The sequence below is a fragment of the Seriola aureovittata genome, chromosome 16 (genome assembly GCF_021018895.1).
Source record: "Seriola aureovittata isolate HTS-2021-v1 ecotype China chromosome 16, ASM2101889v1, whole genome shotgun sequence".
In the NCBI taxonomy this organism is placed as follows: Eukaryota; Metazoa; Chordata; class Actinopteri; order Carangiformes; family Carangidae; genus Seriola; species Seriola aureovittata.
Window position 1 is genome coordinate 17,533,617 of NC_079379.1, and position 18,906 is coordinate 17,552,522.

At 40.3% G+C, this 18,906-nt stretch overlaps 3 protein-coding genes across 5 annotated transcripts; all 3 read left to right on the forward strand.

The window, feature by feature from the left end:
* Positions 1–1,929: 1,929 nt before the first annotated feature.
* On the forward strand, positions 1,930–7,613 carry nfe2l3 (nfe2 like bZIP transcription factor 3). The gene is made up of 5 exons (XM_056399420.1): positions 1,930–2,832; positions 4,542–4,622; positions 5,157–5,270; positions 5,478–5,937; positions 6,052–7,613. Exons 1-5 carry the CDS (start codon positions 2,317–2,319, stop codon positions 6,819–6,821), a joined length of 1,941 nt encoding a protein of 646 aa, XP_056255395.1. The 5' UTR covers positions 1,930–2,316; the 3' UTR covers positions 6,822–7,613.
* Positions 7,614–8,453: 840 nt separating this feature from the next.
* Positions 8,454–11,389, forward strand: cbx3a (chromobox homolog 3a (HP1 gamma homolog, Drosophila)). Of its 2 annotated transcripts, XM_056399421.1 has the most exons (6): positions 8,454–8,472; positions 8,605–8,682; positions 9,611–9,764; positions 9,983–10,139; positions 10,452–10,546; positions 10,754–11,389. In XM_056399421.1, exons 1-6 carry the CDS (start codon positions 8,460–8,462, stop codon positions 10,878–10,880), a joined length of 624 nt encoding a protein of 207 aa, XP_056255396.1. In that variant the 5' UTR covers positions 8,454–8,459; the 3' UTR covers positions 10,881–11,389. The 2 variants fall into 2 exon arrangements, with proteins under 2 accessions (XP_056255396.1, XP_056255398.1); XM_056399423.1 differs by lacking the exon at positions 8,454–8,472 and having other exon boundaries at positions 8,586–8,682; positions 10,449–10,546.
* Positions 11,390–14,937: 3,548 nt separating this feature from the next.
* Positions 14,938–18,487, forward strand: snx10a (sorting nexin 10a). Of its 2 annotated transcripts, none has more exons than XM_056399557.1 (7): positions 14,938–15,279; positions 16,628–16,675; positions 16,819–16,905; positions 17,003–17,103; positions 17,331–17,429; positions 17,625–17,819; positions 17,915–18,487. In XM_056399557.1, the coding sequence occupies exons 2-7, from the start codon at positions 16,643–16,645 to the stop codon at positions 18,021–18,023; spliced, it is 624 nt and encodes a 207-aa protein (XP_056255532.1). In that variant the 5' UTR covers positions 14,938–15,279; positions 16,628–16,642; the 3' UTR covers positions 18,024–18,487. The 2 variants fall into 2 exon arrangements, with proteins under 2 accessions (XP_056255532.1, XP_056255531.1); XM_056399556.1 differs by having other exon boundaries at positions 14,942–15,279; positions 17,912–18,487.
* The last annotated feature ends 419 nt before the right edge of the window (positions 18,488–18,906 follow it).

Genomic DNA, 18,906 nt, shown 5'->3' on the forward strand with positions numbered 1-18,906 from the left:
TAATAAACATAACGATGGCACTCTGGAGGTTTTTTTATTCAGCACAGTGAATACCCTTACCTGTGGTATTTAAATCCATCTTGCTGGTATTACTTCAGCACTTTCATATAAGTACATTTTTGAATGCATGTAACAAAGTAATTTTGCGTTGTGGTACTTTTAGTTTTACTCAAATAAAGTAATATTTTTCCACCACGTTATACAGTAGCTACATACTGAATGTATTTTACCGTTTTCTTCCACAATAAAGGTTTTCTAAAGGTGAAAACAGCATCTGTTTTTAATTCTACTGGTTTTGTTTTTTTGATTTAGCTCAAGGCTGTACACATCACTGACATACTGCAAGCCTGCATAGGCCTTGGATAACAAGATATCAGCAAACAAGTGTTATTCTGGCCAGACAGAGACCCTGGATATCTGTGTGTATCAAGGCATAAGCAGACTATTATAGAGTCACTGCTTTTGATATTGCCTTGATACAGGCATACTAGTTTATGTTTGAGATCTTGGAGGAAGACAGACTGTGCTCCTCCAATGCAATTATTTTGTGTAATATTCATCATTTGTTTTGTGCACATGCCTCACAAAATGATTGTAAAGTTTAATAAACAGAGAGGCCACAGAGAAATGTACCACATAGCGTTTTCCAGTTCTTATTTCACATTGTTCATCTTGTGTCGCTGTTGCAATAGAAGTGAACTGTGCAGGATCCCTATAGGTATTGTACAGGTACTGTGTGAATTTATATAGTAAGTATCAATCTTCCTTAGCTGGAGGTGACAACCTCAAAAAGTTATAAAGGCAACTTCATCTTGTTCAACCAGTTTGGAGATGAGGGAGAACATGCATGAACATGAGTGACATGAGCAATGATTATATAAAGCAGATATTATAAATGAACAGGCCACAAACTCTGATTAAACATTATGATCCAGATTAGATGGACATCATCCTGGACTATAAAACCACTGGTTGCCTCATAACAAAGATACTGTAAGCTGACCTCATTACATTACCAACATATTGATCTGAGAGGGACTAATGTTACAATTCTTATTTAATACCGCATATTTTTGTTATTATACAGTGTTTAGTCTAATAGTTTGACCTAAGACTGAAAGTTTAAGTTCCCTCTTTCTCCCTCCCACCTTCCCATTCTTACATCATGAATAGTGCTGGATTTATTAAATGTATTTAGATCCTTTACTTAAGCAAAAGTAGCTTTAACACAATGTAAATCTACTCTGTTCTGAGTGAAAATGCATTACATATTTACTCAAAAGCAGAGTTTGATAAAAAAAAAAAAAAAAAAAAAAAAAGAATCTCATTATCCAGAATGGCTCATTTTAGACTGCCATACCTTCATATAATAGGCCTATATATTATATTATATTATTGATGCTGTGTGAGCAGATGAGTGGATGTGGGCTTCATACTTTTAACCAGTTTTCATGAAAAACGTATAAAGTCGATTGTTTTCGATGTCCAGGGGTTAAGGTGTTTATGTAGATGCCAGGATTCCGCCACTGGTATTCCCCCTTTGTCAGGGAGTTGTTGAACAAGTTCAAACTGTAATTCAGGAACTTACCAGTAGGCCAAACATGGGACAAATGCAGGTCAGTAGCACAATCCCGGAATTGCAGTCTAAACGTGCTTCTGAGAACGCCCTGTGAGATCAGTCAACCGCTGGATGTGAGAAATTACTCCTCTAACCAAAAGGCTTTGGAATGTGTGTTTCAGAAGAGATATAAGATTTATTTCGGACCGTATTGATGAAAAAAATGTATATAGTTATACATGGGGTGGAGGTTGGAGGTAGTGAACAGCTGTCCCCTGCTCTCATTGGTCAGAATTATAACTGGCAGTCCTGTTGTCCAATCACATTCTGTTGCGGTGACTGCTTTGGTCCAATCTGCATGAGCCATGCAAATCTAAAACGAAGTTTCCCCAGTAGCAGCACATTAGGGTGACAGCATTTAGCTTTTCAGATGTTTCATTTTCTGTTTTAGTAGCAACGTTAGGAAGGTTTCAATAGCGAGGTATCGCCGACGAACAACTCCTCCACTGTAAGGGACTGAAGAGCAACGTGTTCGCTATGTTTGCACCAAGAGGTTGCCGTTAACTGGTAATTAAAGCGGATAGCTAACTGCTAACAGCTAGCATAGCTATCTACAATTTCGCCGGTACAGGCGGACCTCTTTGTCTGACAGGGGAAGGCGTGCTCTTTTGTTAGGCTTTTCCCTTTGTCCAGTGGGGAAAGAGGAACTGTTTGGTCAGGATTTCGCAATTATCTGCAGTTCTGAAAGTATTTAGAAAATGCAAATCGCGAAAAAATATTTCACAGAAGGCCTGATTCAGTTAACGATCTTACTCAGTTTGATAGGAGTTCGTGTAGATATCGACAGCTACCTAAGCGGCTATTATACGCCTCTGATAGAGATTAACTTGGGTCCTAGCTCAGCCTACATCCAGACACCCTTTCATAATCTGAGAGACACTCTTGACGGATACAGTGTGCACCCAAAATGTCCCGAGTTGGACTATTTCTTTGCGAGTCGCCGGCTACTAGACGAGGTGAGGACCCTTGGTTCTCCGCGGTTCCCCACACAGTTGAACGCATGGCTGGTGCACCAAGTGTCTGCCACTGACCGGGCTGACTGTGGGCCTTCAACCAGCAACAACACTGACACCAGCTCAGGGTTAGAAAGCCCCGGGGACGGAGCCAGGGATGACAGTGAGCACCTGCCTGACAGTGGCCAAGAAGTGTGCCAAACAACCCCTGACCTCGGACATGGGCCTTGTAGCGCTGGAGCCTGCGGGTTTCTTAAAGAGGCAAGTGTGTGTGTGTGTGTGTGTGCGTATAATACCACATAAAGCTAAGCAGAGTTTGCAGCTAACTATGCTAAATGACTAAAAAGGTTGGTTGGTCAGTTAAAGTAAAGTACTGATTAACAGGTGATGAACTAGAGTTAAAACTTCCTCAATGGTTAACTGAGTAGCTAATGCTATCACTAGCTAACTAATAGCATTGACTCATATTATACAATGATGGGTGTCCAGTCAACAAATAACTTATTATGCTGTAACATTTCCCGGCGCACTAGGGAACAATGTATTACCCCTTGGCAAAACCTGAAATGTGCATTCACTTTCACATTTGTGTGGCTCTACTGTGGCAATGTTTGTATTGGTAGGGGACTTCCATTCATCATGGCAATATTGCTAATTCAGTTTATTAAACAATGCCTAACTGGCATAAAAATAACTGACTTATCCAAACAGCCAGTTAAGAAGACAGTTTAGTTTGATGTACAGTACCACAAGTATTCAGCTAACTGTCTGCTGCACCTGTCACTTTTCACTCTTGAACTTGCCACAATAAGCCCCATCTGACTAGTTATATCGGACAATAGAATTGACTTCACAAATAAGAGCCTAATAAGACCAGCAGTTCTCCAAGTATTCCAGTTTTTCTAGCACAGGGTATAAACAGCTGCTCGGTGGATGTTATGTCCTGGGGGCAGTTGATGTGGTCAATTGTGTAACTATATCCCCTTTCTTTAGACTGAGCTGCCAGCTGTGAGCCTTGAGAGGTGCAGAAGTGAGGCTTAGACCCACACCCTATTTGCTTACACAAAAGCGGTGGTCCATACTTGAACACTGCCTCCTCCTAGGGTTCTTGTTCACATGGATAATGTGGTGTTGACACATCTTTTTCTTGTTTACCCTCTTTCATTCAAAATAAGTAACAACTTAACTGCCTGTAGAGCAATGTTTCAAAGGAGAAGACGACAGCTGTGATATTTGACAGTAAAAAAAAAAAAAAAATCAATAACTATCTAAATTCACTAGACCAGTTGAAGCTGGTATTAGCTTCTCCAATAGAAGTCGACAAGCTCAGACAGGGCTTGGGCATAACTGTGCTGGTGTAGTGTATTTTTGCCTCTAGCATTAACGTAGAAACCGATTCAGCAATCATTCTGGGTGAGATACAGCATTTAGGCTGAAAGGGGGTGGAAAATCATTTTCTGCTTGTGTGTGGAGACATGAAGAATATTGTGCCTGTGGCAGACAGCTGGTGACCTAAATTAAATGCTGTACTTGATGTATCAGAAGTGTTTTACAACATCTATAACAGGGTTAGGTAATCTCTGAGGATTATCAGTTAGTATATTAAACTAAACTTTACTTTGATATACACCAGCTCACGCATTTCTAAAGTGTCCCAAAAAGCAGGACAATGGATACAGCTGAAGTTAATTGTTGACCTAACTCAGTTCATTGGGGTTCAGTTCCTTATGGAATTAAAATAACTGCTTATTAAAACACACCCTTTCTCTGTTACAACAGAACACCAATCATTGCTTAAGATATCCAGTTATCTGCACTGGCTGAATACTGGGGTCACCGAACCAGAAATGTAATTGTGTTTAGGGTCTTTGTGTGTCAGCTAACCAACTGACTGTTTCTCTTTTCCTTCTCTTCTATCCTGTGCCCCAATTCTATCCCTCCTTTCTCTCCATCTGCCTTTGCCCTACCAGGAAAATGACGCTAAAGTTAAAGAAGAAGAAGAACCTGCTCCGCTCATTCAGCTGGCTCACAGTTCCACACTGGAACAAGAGGTATGATGTGGTTTGCTACAATTGCCTTCATTAGTTGGAGTATACTGTTGAAAATGTTGCACATTGGCTCATTGTTTAAAGAGAGATTTTCTGAAAAGTAGCTGTGCTGGTTTTGTTTCAAGAGAACACACTACAGTGTTTGTCAGTGTGTCACTTTAAAAAAAATAAAATTTACTGTCATGTGACTGTTAAAAATTGTGTTGTACCTATTTTTAAACAGTATTACATTCTCATGTGACTTCATCACTTAAATTGCACTATTCTGATCCCAGTGCAATTAGGGATGTTGAAGTTACTACCTCTCACAGGGAAAGACTTAATGTTTCAGTGACTTTACCAAAGAGTTTATAAAAGATAACATTTTAAAAAGGTCTAATGATTAAAAAATAGTTTTCCACCTGTATTTCGACATATTAACTATATTCTTTGGTATTATTTTAAACTCTGACACACTTTTATTTACATTGGGACGTAACTGTGGCAGCAAAACGTATGTGTAAATAACGCGTTCTTTGCATGTTTTGCCTCTTTCAGAGTCTGCTCGACGGTATCACTGCACTGTCTGATCCACCAAGCCACCAGCCTCCTACAATTGATATTGACCAGCACTGGACCAATTTACTCTCTCTGTCTGTCACTGACCTTGATGTAAGTTGTCTCCTCATGTTCATTAAATATGCAGGAAAATGAATTTACATGACGCTTAATATCAGTTTGCAAACAGTAATTTCTGTGCATAAGCTATGAACCACCAGCATGTCACAACAGAGTTTTAGTGTCTCATGGTGATCTGCATGTCGTGTGTTATGGAGTTTGAAGAATAAAGTGTAACTAAAATGTGTGTCTCATGTGTAGGACTTGGATTCTCTTGTCACGGACACAGACATCACCAGCGCCATCAGCCAAGATGTCAGTTTGCATGATGCTATGGTAACTGGTGCCGGAGCGTTTGGTGTGGCATCGGAAAGAGGTGAAGCCAGACCAGTCACACAACAACAAAGAACCATCTTCCCACTGGAATCCACGGGCTCCTCACACTCAGACGTGTCACCAGGGATGGCCCTGGGCCTGGCTGCCCTTCCTTTTGCTTCAGTATGTAATTTAACTGGAAATGAGTCATCACATAGTGCACTGGGTGGCTGTCTGGATGAGGCAGTGTTTGACCAGATCAATCAGCTAGGTTTGGAAGGCCTAGACACTATTGATACCCAACTGATGGGCTGTCTGGAGAGCATAAACCCACAGGTCCTCGAGGACTTGGACTCGGACTCCGGTCTCTCCCTGGAGAGCAGCTCTGGGGGTCCAGTCTCCCCAGGTTGGTTCAAATCTTGAAAAGTACTTTTAGATTAAAATATACCCCTTGCTTGTGGAGCCAAAAAAATTGTTTGTTATATGAATTAACACAATCATTAACTCCTCCTTTGTCCAGGCTCATCTGAGATGTCATCATCATCCAGTTCGTACTGTGAGGATGAGTGTGGAGCAACTGGCTACAGCAGTGATGTGGATTCACTCCCCTCAAAAGGCATCGTGGACTACACCACAACATGGTCACCTGTTGACCTTAGTGAGAGTGTGTGGCATGACCACAGCTACCCATCGCCTGCTTTCTTCAATCAGCCATCTGTAACTCTTTCCCACAAAGGCATCAAAGAGGAGCCTCTCAGCGATGATGATGGAACAATGTCGGAAGAGAGGGAGCTGAGTCGTGATGAACTGCGTGCCCGTACCATGTGCATCCCATTCTCTGTCCTGCAGATTGTCAACATGCCTGTGGAGGAGTTCTTGGAGGTTCTTGATGGTCACGGTTTCTCCCCTGAGCAGGTGACACTCCTGAGGGATATCCGCAGGCGGGGGAAGAATAAATTGGCGGCGCAAAACTGCCGCAAGCGCAAATTAGATGCCATCACAGGGCTCCAGGAGGAGGTGGAAAGGCTACAAGCTCAGAGAGACAGGCTACTGAGGGACAAACAGCTTACAGCCAAGACAATGGGTGCTGTGGGCCAGCAGATTAAGCAGCTGACCAGAGACGTCCTGGCCCGGCTGAGGGATGAGTCAGGACACCCCCTGAACCCAGAAAGATTCACCCTGCAGTGCGGGGCTAACGGGAGAGTAGTAGTTCAACCTGTAAGACGGCCTGCTGTCTCCACATCAACTGGCAACAAAACAGACAAGAGGAAGAAGGAAAAAAAGCAGTGATGCAGTATTGCCGGCTGAGACTTGAGCTTTTACGGTTTGGATATTTCTGAACTTACTTACCTGACTCTGGTTTTGGGATCTCCTCTTATAAACGTGTGTGTGGATTCACCGCTGTTGGGAGCCTAAATCAGCAAAAGCTGCAAAAAGAAAACAAACTCGGAAGATAAATAAATAAAAAATTCTCTGTAAATAAAATGTCTCATGGGAAAAATGTAGCTTACACACTGGAGATTCTTTGCTCATTAACAATGGACAAGGCACCAGGGGCGGTTTAAGGGAACAACTAGGCTGCTGGCAATGCTACCAGTCTCTCTTTGTGCCTGTTAACATTTAAGTCCTTGAGTCTTGTTGTTTTTACAGATAAGCGTAGACAACCAGACATGTCTAAAATTCAACATGGCCAGCATGACAGTTACTGGATAGAAATCTAGGAGGACGATTCTGTTTGTTTGTTTGTCTCCATGTAATCTCACTTCTCAATGTATACCTATTCAGTTTAAGGAGGCGGTTAAAGATTGTATTTATTAAAGGTTCTGAGGTTCCTGAAATGCTTATATGCATCATGAGACTGTCAAGGGCAGTATCTTTTTTTCATAACGGAAACTTTATCTCAAAGCGCTGTGGCTATTGGGACTTTACATAAAGTTTACAGGTTTGTTTCAGATACTTGAGGGCATGTTCAACTGAAATTTGAAAGGAAACTTATAAAAAAAAAAGAAAAAGAAAAAAATGATTTTGTTCTTTGTCTCGATGACATACAGTATACCAATGATTAAACTGACAAGGCCTTAATTTGCATTTGATAAGTGTTTTGGTTACTGTGTGTGTACATGAGGCACAAATGAACATCATAACAAATGTTTTTTAAGAGGCAACCATTTCATGTGTTATATTAATATTGAATAATTAGTTTGAAGCACAATTCTGCTTAACCCCTTTCATTTTAAGTACTTAAGAGTTTTGGCAAGATTATATTCTACCTCACTCCTTAGTCTGTGTTATAGATTTTGGCTAAATAGAAACAAAATACCCTTTTTTTTCTTTTTTTTTTTTTCTTTTTCTTTTTTCTTTTTTTAGGGAAACTTAAGTGCACTCTTGAACTACAAATTCTTTGTTATTAAAGTGGCCCTAAGTGGACCTAAACCTTCCCATTTCTGAAAAAAGAAATACAATCACCAACTCTATTTAATAGGATTGAATGTTGTTTGGATGTTTCTTTTTATATATTTGAGATTATGAGAGTTGAATTAAGTATTTAGTGGAAGTTGCCATGTTATTCATGGGCACACTGCTTTATACAGTCAGCAGAGTGAGTGAGTTAACTGGAGAGAAGTGCATAAAGTAGTTAATAGTGTGACTCATGAAGTATTTTTCCCCCTAGTCCCTCACAAATTTGTATTTAATTTCCCGGTTTGACCAAGAGTTTACTTTGCTGTTTGTATAAATGCTTAGGGAATTTCAAATGCTCTTGCAGGTGTTGCTCTTTCTGATTAAAAAAAACAAAAAACAAACAAAAAAAAAATTAAACTAATAGTGTCTTTCTTGCTCTCCTTTCTTGTGCCTCTACTTTGGAGGCATAAATATCTACCCCCACCCCCTGTTTGAAGCTCACAAGTCCAAGTCAATTATGCTGTTTTCATGGGTCATGCAGGTAAGTTATATGCTAATAAATAACTTTTTCAAATCACCACAGTTGATTGCTCAGGCGCAGGGCGAGCAGCAAAAAGCCATGAGGCGCAACCGCAAAGGAACGGTAAGAAGCAAAGTGCGTTTTTCCTTACAGGTTCCCGTAGAAGACACGATTATAGCCTTTGGCGCCCGTCCTGCAGAGCTGCAGACGAAATAAAGAAGTGGCCGCGTGGTAAGGAGGCACCATTGAAGCGATTTCTGTTGTTTTTAGTGTGTGTATACAGACATATTTTAAATCTTGCAACATTTAGCGTAAATTTGACCCAAGCAACCTAACGGTAGCTTTGTTCTCCAAGTTGCTCCAAGTGTGGGCAATGCAATCTGGGATGAAAGAGCGGGCCGTAACATCGCCCCAATACTATAAGCTAGCTGTGTTACTAAAGCTTGCGACAATGAGTACATTGTCGGTGTATGCTAACGTATTTTACAGTATGTTGGCTGCGTTAACGCTAGCTAGCTAACACTGCAGAAGTGTGCATTCCATGATTTTGTTTGATCGTCGGGCCTATAAAGCTGATTGGAGTTTTTTTTTTCTTTATCTCATCGAGCATAGCGTTGACCTTAATTTGCTTCATTGAAATTGCCAATGAAAAACGACTAACTACTGCTTTAGGTTAGGTGTTCACGCCCCTTGCGTTACTTAACGTTGTACCGCAGGTGCAAAAAGTAAAGTTGAGATTTTTGCTCCCACCCAGGCCTGAAATTATACTAGCTACAGTTAGCATGCATGCTAACCTGCATAACGTTATCTCGTTTGGCTAGCTTTGAATAATGGGTTCGCTTTGAGAAATCTTTTCCACATCATTCGGTTAATAACCTGGGTGTCAACTTGGCATTATAATAGTACGAATTTATAAACGTTGCCGCGTTTGTGTGTTTATATTACTGAGTACTTCTTAGTGACAAGAACATTAGTTATGAGAAGCGGTTAGTTAACAGCTCATTCATCTGGGGCAGAATTGGGTCATGCTGATGTCCTGTTTTTACTTTTTTACATTCAACTGTAATGTGAATAAGAGTGGTGCCTTCATGCATATCTATGTGACTTCAGGCATCGAATAAACGTGATCATTTACAATTCCCATGTTTTTCATATTTAGAGCACAACATGGGCAAGAAGCAGAATACCAAGGGAAAGAAGGATGCACAGGAGACACAGGAAGAACCTGAGGAGTTTGTCGTGGAAAAAGTATTGGACCAGCGTATTGTCAATGGGAAAGTAGAATTCTACTTGAAGTGGAAAGGATTTACAGAGTGAGTTGCCTGGGACACCTGCCCCCCCTCCCGCTGAGCTGGAAGTGCTTCCCTGGTATGGGGTTGTGCTATGCTTTTGTCCATAATCATTGTGGTTGCATGAAGAATCTGCAGTTCTGCATTCAAGCTGGTTTTAGAAGTTAACTATATTTTTTGCATCTTTATCTGTGGGAGTTTGTTTTAAGATGCAAATGCTGACCCTCGTCCTGCTCTTGTAGTGCCGACAATACCTGGGAGCCAGAGGAGAATCTGGATTGTCCAGAGCTAATTTCAGCATTTTTGGAAGCACAGAAGAACATTACAGAGAAGCCTGCCCCTGTAAAGAGGAAGGCATCAACAGAAGAGCCAGAGACGGAAGCAAAGAAGAAAGATGTGGTGAGTCCACTAACACTTTTGCACATTTCTCCAACCAGCACTTTACTTATGAGATGAGTTGAATCAAGCAATGGGAATCCTCCACATGAGGATTATTTCTCAAAATTCAGAAAAAGATAAGCGATAAAATACCACATGTAATCATGTTTCACAGGCCTCTCAAAAAACTGTCATAGCACCATTGATACAAGGCTGGCGATCAAATTAATTGGTCTCAGAATGTGAGTTGCATTATATCAACTGGGAAAAAAACATGAATCACTGCTCCAGTTTCTTGCATATGCCCATGTGTTCTGTTGTCACCAATAGCAGCCTGAAAAACCGCGTGGCTTTGCTAGAAACCTCGAACCAGAACGGATCATTGGCGCAACAGACAGCAGTGGGGAATTGATGTTCTTGATGAAATGGTGAGTAAACAAGTTAAAAAAAGTCTCCTTTTATGTCCAAGCCTCTCAAATTATCTTTGTTTATTTTTTTTATTTTTTTGAGACATTTAATATTCTGGCTTTGTTGTTTCTCAGAAATGCATGAAATGCAAATCCACCTCTGTATTTTTGCAGGCAGGGGTCCACAGTTGCTGTAATGGTGTTCTCCCTCTTTGCCCTTTTCCGTAGGAAAGACTCAGATGAAGCAGATTTGGTCCCAGCCCGTGAGGCGAACACTCGCTGCCCTCAGGTGGTCATTTCCTTCTATGAGGAGAGACTGACATGGCATTCCTGTCCAGAGGATGAAGCTCAGTAGTACTGTCCCATGGTCCCTCCAGTCCTTTGCACCACCTAAGCCCTTTTCCTCAGGACTGACTTTTCTTCCCTGGCTTGCCTTTTTGTTATAGCTATCTTAGTTATTGTTGAAGATGTTTCCAGACTTGAATTGTATGGCAGTCAAGGAAAGACATGATGTTGTACATAGGAGCTGAGCTGATTGTGAGGAAGTAGGTGATGGTGTTGTGATGTATAAAGAACAAGTCTTCCGGTAACATATTATGTTTTATGTGGTGGCAGTTTAGAAACAATACTTCAATAGAACCCACCACTGCCTATATTCATATCTGGTCAAATTGTAAAAAAATCAAAATGAATCCATTGGTTTGTTAGTCTGACCACCTCTTGTAATAACATCTTAATCTCATGTGAGATGCAGCTTGTTGTTTTTTTTCACACCAGTGCTGATGTTTTGTTCTACAAGTACATTTTGTATACTTTGTCTGTAAATATTATTTGAAGTTCTAATAAAGGTTTTATGTGACCAAATTCCATTGCTCAGTTTTTATGGTCCAAGGAAATGTATTAAGGATTGGAAAGTAGGGGAGTCGTGTAGCGTAGTGGTTTACGCAGGCGCCCCATGTGTAGAGGCTACAGTCCTCGCTGCAGTCGGCCCCGGTTCGAATCCCGCATCGGACGGCCTTTCACTGCATGTTATTCCCCCTCTCTCTGCCTCCCCGTTTCCTGTTACTCTCCACTGTGCTGTCCATTAAAGGCATAAAAGCCCCAAAAAATATACTTTAAAAAAAAAAAAAAAAAGAATTGGAAAGTAAAATGCATATACGGACTTAACTGTAAATGTTAATCACATTTTTACAACTTGATTTTGTTATCTATACATTGATGAAAACTGGAAATGTTAACCAATATGAGCTTTCATTTTGACAGTAATGTTTGAAACTTGGAAGTTGGGCTGGTGCCAGAAAGCACAATGAAGATGAAAACATTCCAAAATGTTTGTTTTTGACCAGAGTTGCAGCATTTTTCAGCTGCTCCCTGAGGAATTTGACCTCGTCAGAGAATATGTTTTCCTTTCCTCATTCTTCCCTGCACATGACAGGCCTGAGGGTCCTGAAGAGCCAGGTCCTGCTAATCAAGATGTAGTGACTGTGATGGGGCCCTGACACAGTATGAATAATCCCACTCATCTACCTACATCTGACCAATCTGCAGATGTTGGAGTAGCTAACTATTTTACTCAGGTATTGCACCTCAGCAGTGTTGAGCAACAGTACTTCGGCATTACGACATGGGAGAGATAACACTTTCACTACACTACATTTAACAAGAAAATGTACTTTCCATTTCATTATTCTTATCTTTACCAGTTCCTTGTTACATCAAGATTCCTTTTAAAAATGAGAAGCTCATTAGTCCTGATACACTGCTATAGTCTGAACTAACAGACAGCAGGCTGTAGTAATTTACACTCTTCACTCTGTAAGATTTTAAATGTAGGACTTTTATTTGTGACAGCGTTCTGCCATTGTGGCATTTCTGCTTATATTTGAGTAAATCATTTCCACTTCTGCCAGTTTATAGTTACACCTTTTAATATCCTTTAAAGCTCAGCATCTCAGCACCTCTAACAAGCAGCTGAGATCTGCAGCGATGGGCCATGTCGCCAGATGGCATGTCCACCTCTGCTCTGTTGTGGAGAACCAGTCTCATGACTGGCATTAGGATGTGGGATATGGACTTTGGACCTTTGTGCATTAGTGCAGATGATGTTTCTATGGCAACTCAATTTTCAGTTTCCATGGAAAAATCCCTCATGGCACATCCCTAAACAGCCAAGCAGATTGAAAGTTCACAATGAAATTCCTCCAAAATAAAACAGGATTATCATCCCAATATGTTCATGTGTTAAAAATGTTGATGGAGGAAAAGATATTAATACATATTTTTTCTGCAACCAAGACATATCACAATGAGTCCTGTCTGGAAGCAATCAAGACTGTCAACATGACAGCAGACCCACAATTGGCAAAAAGACATTGTACCAAAACAAAGACACCATATTACAATGATCCTAATGGGGTTCATAAGACTCACAAGGTGTGTGTGTGTATGTGTGTGGGTCTGTGTGCTCTGTAAATACAGCAGCTGTAACTGAGATGCAGGAACAGCAAGAAAGCAGGTTCATGTGAACGGAAAAGACAGGAAACAGAAGGAAAGCAGGTACTCTCGCATTTCTGTCTTGATTAAATCGAGCCTGTTATCATTACAGCACAGTCGTCACTTGTATGCAAATCTCCTCAGAGTATGTCAATACAAGTTTTCAACACACACCTCCACATGGCAAGTACAATGACAGGGTCAACCCACTTTTAACTGTACATTTTCTGAAAATGTAATCGTTTTTTTCCTCATGATTCTGCTTTACATGACGGCCACAAAGTGGATGTCAAATCTTACAATTTACTTTATTTCACAATATATAATTTGCTTGATAATGGATGTCAATGTAATGTAAAAAAAATGTAAAACAGCTCTTTTTTTTCTTTTTTTTAAAATGTCAACACAAGTGAAGAAAAGGTCTTTGTGGGGACATCCCTGCTGCATTACAAGGACAGGTTTACTGAGTCAGCTTTTCCTTTCACCACTTCTTGAACTGCGCTTATCAGCCAAATGCAGCCAATCAAATTATCTTGAGACTTTAAACCAAATGAACATCACCATCACAGGTTGAGACTGAAAGACTCTTTATCTGCTGATGTCACCCAAGATAAATAGACCTTTATATGAAAATTAGCAGACCTTTGCCTCCCTTAAGTACCTTTACCTGAGGTAGAGGAGTATTTATTTAAGGTCACATCTCACCAATTGTGTTTACCCCCACTCCTCGGCTGGACAGCATCTTGAAGGACATAGGTAGGAACTCTTTGATTTTATTCTTACATCTGAAACTGTAATTGCGAGTGATATGTGCATAGTTGGTGATATTAGTCTTTCCATGGTGGGAGTGCTTAATGTTGTGGCCTGGTACTTACAGGGTGCATCCTGCATCAGGAGAGTCATTGCTTGTATCTGACTTAGTGAAAGAGTAAAAGTGAGTGATGTAGTCACCTCTGATCCACTGGCAACTTGAGAGAATTCTGAATCGAGTGAAACTGTAATAATGTGTGGTGTTGGTTTGAAGGAACCATAATGCAGTGATGATCGAATACCCCTGTATAAGCTTGAGGCCCGTTGCTTCTGTTCTGTGTTGTTTTACAGTTGCCTGTTATTCTCAATAGGAAACGCAGATTTTGCTTGTGAAGTCTCAGCAAACTAACTGTAAAAATCAACATGTATTACGAAAGTCTATCTGGAGAGAATCACAGTAAAACTCTGTGACAGGGTGGTCCTTGGACACATTGTTAGCTTCTTTTACTCTTACTGTTATGGATGGATGACCTGAGCTGTATTACACAGCTCTTGGTCCTGGGCAGCAAAGACTTGTTGTCACTGTATCTGCTAGACACCAAAAATAAAGTCTTTAAGTAGCTTCTTGAAATCTTCATATTTTGTAAATTGTATTTTGTATTTGTTGTATTTATTCATTAAATGTTTTACTTTATATCTATTTTTGAAAGATGTCTCCATACAGCCCACAATACAATTCTGGATGATGTATGAGTCCCCAAATTTAAAAATACTGAGTCTAAAAAATAATGGAACTCTAGCCATAACCATTAAATGTTCACCAAGTGGTAGATTTCTTTTACTGTGAGAATGTTTATTTGCATATAAAGTGTATGGGGCTACTTAGAGTCCTTATTAATAGTAGGTAAATAATTTCACTTACAAGAAGAAATGGACTGACTTTCATGGCTAATTTGAAATATTTTATTTTAAACTATGGCACCTAAATTATTAATATAAACCTTAAAAAGCTCTGCAAACCACACTATTTATAATTATCAGAGTACTAATGGTGAATTTAGTATCTTATCTCACTCATTCAGTCATTCGAAGTGATAGTTTAATCATCCGTTTACTTTCCACTTCTCCACCATTAGTCTGCCTCCTCCCACCAGGTGAGACCATTTAAACTGATTCCGCCACTGGGGCTGCGCACGACACGTTTCTCTCGAAGGGGATATCGGCTCATTGTGTGCCTGTGCGGCTCAGTCAAACGACTGAAATTTATTATTATTATTTTACCACTTTTTATTTTGTGTTTTGTGCGTGTTTTACAGCTGCGTGGCCGTCGTGAACAAGCTCCGAGGCAGAGATCACACAGAGTGAATACAGCAGCAGTGTTAGCAGTAGCCTAGAGTTCAGTCCAGGCTGAGCTGAGCTGAGCCTCGAGCCAGACCGCTGACCTGCTCGTGGTTTCTCACAGCACTGAATCACTGCTACAGCTGCTCCTACTGAGGTTAACAAGGGGAAAGGTAGGACTTTTCAACTAAAGTAGAATTGGGGATTTTTTTTCTTTCTTTCTTTTTTCTTTTTTTGCAAAAGTTTCATATAGTTTGTGCAGAAGTTGTGTAGTTGTAGTTTCTTTTCTTCCTTTTTTCTATTAATGCTGGAGCTTCATATCAACTTGACCTATTATTAATTTGTCAAAATGTATTCAGCATAGTTTATATCTTTGGGATGGAAGGTGGATTACATAATTTTTTAATTAGCTTTCATATATTTTGCATGGGAGGGCAGTTATGAGTGGGGTTGGATATTGTTTTTCTACAGTTAAAAAGTGATTGCATTAGACTACATTTCCTGCATGGGTTCTGTTGTGCCTTAGTTCAGACCTGCTGTATATTCCTGGATCAGGATTAGCAGATGACATAATTATTTTTGGTCATAAATCTTTAATTTAGTGTGCTAACTGTGTGTAATTGCAGCCAAAGGCAAAGTGCAGTGATTGTATTATGTGACCAATCATGGTTGGTGAATAATTGAAGTTGCTACATTGAGTTTGCACTTACAGCGTCCAGTTGACCCCATTTAGCCGGAGGGGGTTGTGTGGAATTTATTGATTCCCTTAAACAGCAGTGATCTTTCATTCTCTCAAGCTCATGCTGTTAAATCACCAACAACAAAGTGTCATGAACAAGAACATGCTGTCTGCAGGACACCTTCCATCTACAGTGGCATATGATTCCATGTGATGTGTCAGTGGAGTTTGGTTCAGGTCACTCTCTCTCTCTGGTGTAGCCTCAGGACTTTTTTTTCTTTTTCAAACGTTCATACACACTGATTTGCTCTGCTTGGACTTGAGGCTTGTGGATGACATGTCTCATTAGGGTGTGAAGGGGGGCAGGTGATCCAGCGTGTTGTTGAAGCCTTTTGATATGCCCGTCATGTGAGCTCAGTGACTGGGCAGAGTGCTGCCTGTAATTCTGCCTGTGATGTGCCAGAAAAGGCTTTCTCATTTTTTGTAACTTTGGCGTGTGTGTGTGAGTCCCATATTAAGGTGTTTAGAGCCACGATTTCCCCCTTGCAAGTAAAATCCTCCTCCTTTGCCCTTTGTTCCCCTTTTTGCATTATCAGCTCCAAGTGTTTGCACTTTTGAGCCCTTAAAGTATTAATTACCAGCCAGGCCTCTGCTTCACAAAACAAATCTTGCACTGAAAGTGGACGTTGGCTGTTTCTTCAATGAAAATGCACCATAATAGCTGAAATTACCTGTTATTTTCAAATTCTCATTTTCCACTAGAGGCTGGAGAAAGTTGCAAGTTACAACACATCACTGTCTTTCTATGCAATAAACACTTCATTTGAAACTGTTTCTTGCAGGATTGTGTTCCCGTTATGGACAGCATGCTGGAAAATCTCTCAAAAACTGTAAGTGGTCAAGCCTGTTCCTTCACACTGTGCTTGTTTGTCTTGTGATGTTTTGCGTTTGCAGCAGGTATGACTTTCTGATGTCCTGAAATTTCATTGTGTATCTTTTTGAAGTAATGGAACCCTGGTTTTGAATCTTGCAGGAGTTCATCAGCATTTGTGTTCAGAATCCAAGGCTCCATAAAGATGACCTCTGGCACACGCACGTCGATTACGAGATCTGTTTACAGGTAAGGGGGGAACAGCTTGAGATATTCTTTTTGGGTAAATATGTCTTGAAGTTTGTCTTTTAAGGTTAAAGTCTGTTGAATCAATGTTTCTTTGTAGACCAATAGCATGTGTTTTCGAAAGAAGACTTCCTGTGTAAGACGGCGTTACAGTGAGTTTGTCTGGCTGCGCCATTGTCTGGAACAGAATGCTCTGATCATGTATGTATGGTCACAAGTTCATACCCTAGATGTTTATACATTCAGTTGGCAGTTTATTAGATACACCTCGCTAAAACTAATGCAGTCTCATACAGTCCTGCAATAAATCTCCTTCATGATGTTCAGTTTTTAATGAAATTGACTTTGATAAGGTTTTTAATGTATTTGACTATAAGCATGCAATAAGTTTCTTTTCTGAGTGGATTTTTTTGATACTCTCCGTACAGGGAATTACCAAAATTGCCTCATTGGAACCCTTTCTTCAGTCTGAGGAACACAGAACAGGTCTCGCAGAGGATGAAAGGTCTGCAAGGGTTTTTAGAAAGGTGAGTTGCTCAGCAGCTTAAGCAACAGCAGCAATCAAATTCCAGCATTGCCACCTAGTGGTATCTTTCCACCCCCCCCCCCCCTCAGGTGGATTCATCAATGTATTTTAAAGGTGTATCATGGCACTGTTTTGTTTGTCTTTGTCTTGGCTCCATGTTTGGCAGTGTCTCATTTTGATATCCTTTCTTCTCTAGTGTTCTTCATACACCATTATTGTTATCAGACAGTCGGCTCCACCTGTTCCTCCAGTCAGACCTCAGTATCACAAAGATCGAGAGGTGTGCTCATGGTAAGACCAGGTACACAGTGGCTGAAGCCATACAGCGCTCCAGCAGGGTTTACATCAGTGGATCAGAGCACAAGGGCTCCTGTGACTCTGACTGTGAAAGGTATGGGCTTTGGCAGAAAAGTTTACATTAAAGAGCAGTTTTCAGTCTGTTAATGTTGAACTGATTCTTGGATCGCCCATTTCCTCTCACAGCAGCTCTTCATCGTCAGGCTTGGGGCTAAGCGTGGACACTCCAATGCGAGGAAGCCCACTCCCCTTCTACGAGTCCTCTGACAGAGACCCAGAGCTGTTCAGATGTCTTTAAGAATCCCTCACCACACACATCGAGCCCTGATGCACAGCAGTTGTATTTCCACCTTACTTTTTCTCTTAGGGCATCAATGTACTAACCTGTTTTGTGACGCTCTTTCTTTTCTTAAAGACCAAAAACCTTTCTTTTACTTCTGTTCACTTCCTTATTCCCCTTAAATGTTTGTTTTAATAATTTGCTTTAGCTTTCTCTTAAAGCAATACCTGTCATTTAATTTAGTATGTACTTGAAAAAAAATATTTTTCATATTTTAAAAAATGTATAGTAAACCTATGTTTGAAATGGTAAATTCTTAAATATTTCCTATTATGTTTATATTTTTATCAGCACTGAAGCTGTACTGTGGTTAGCAAGGGATGGTTTTTGAGTTGTAGACACGTCTTTTAGAAAAATATTTGAGAACACTTTTATGATTTGTTAATGGATGAATAAATTGTCTTATTTTGAAGAAAAACAAACTTGTGTAAATATTCCACGTGTTACTGAGTTTATCAGCACCTGGTCTTTGGCTCTACCTTGTGAAATGCATCTTATCTTGATGGACTCAGTTCAACAGTCATGCACTGTTCTAACAGCCCAGTAGAGGGAGTGTAGACTTCACAGGACCGTGAGTCTCTACAGTGGTGGGATGTTGTTCCACAATGCTGATAAAGTTGGTTCAGACCTTTTTTGCACCATGGTTCATGTGCACATTATTGATGTGCATAATTTGTCCTTAAATAGTGCAGATCATTTTCTCCTCACCCTATATCAACAAGTCTCAGTGAAAAGTCTGTCTTGTCAGGAAAGACGCTGGGTGACTGAATAATGTCAAACATCCAGTGATTGCTAGTTAACATTCCCATCTGTTACAATCATTTGTTATGCACTCTTGTTT

Bases quoted from the DNA above. Each gene is read 5' to 3' on its own strand.
- nfe2l3 (XM_056399420.1), top strand. From the start codon at position 2,317: ATGCAAATCGCGAAAAAATATTTCACAGAAGGCCTGATTCAGTTAACG. The intron at 2,833-4,541 runs GCAAGTGTGTGT...TTGCCCTACCAG, and splicing joins CCTGCGGGTTTCTTAAAGAG to GAAAATGACGCTAAAGTTAA. The intron at 5,938-6,051 runs GTTGGTTCAAAT...TCCTTTGTCCAG, and splicing joins TGGGGGTCCAGTCTCCCCAG to GCTCATCTGAGATGTCATCA.
- cbx3a (XM_056399421.1), top strand. The intron at 9,765-9,982 runs GTGAGTTGCCTG...CTGCTCTTGTAG, and splicing joins AAGTGGAAAGGATTTACAGA to TGCCGACAATACCTGGGAGC. The intron at 10,547-10,753 runs GTGAGTAAACAA...CCTTTTCCGTAG, and splicing joins TTGATGTTCTTGATGAAATG to GAAAGACTCAGATGAAGCAG.
- snx10a (XM_056399556.1), top strand. From the start codon at position 16,643: ATGGACAGCATGCTGGAAAATCTCTCAAAAACT. The intron at 17,104-17,330 runs GTATGTATGGTC...CTCTCCGTACAG, and splicing joins GAACAGAATGCTCTGATCAT to GGAATTACCAAAATTGCCTC. The intron at 17,820-17,911 runs GTATGGGCTTTG...TTCCTCTCACAG, and splicing joins TGTGACTCTGACTGTGAAAG to CAGCTCTTCATCGTCAGGCT.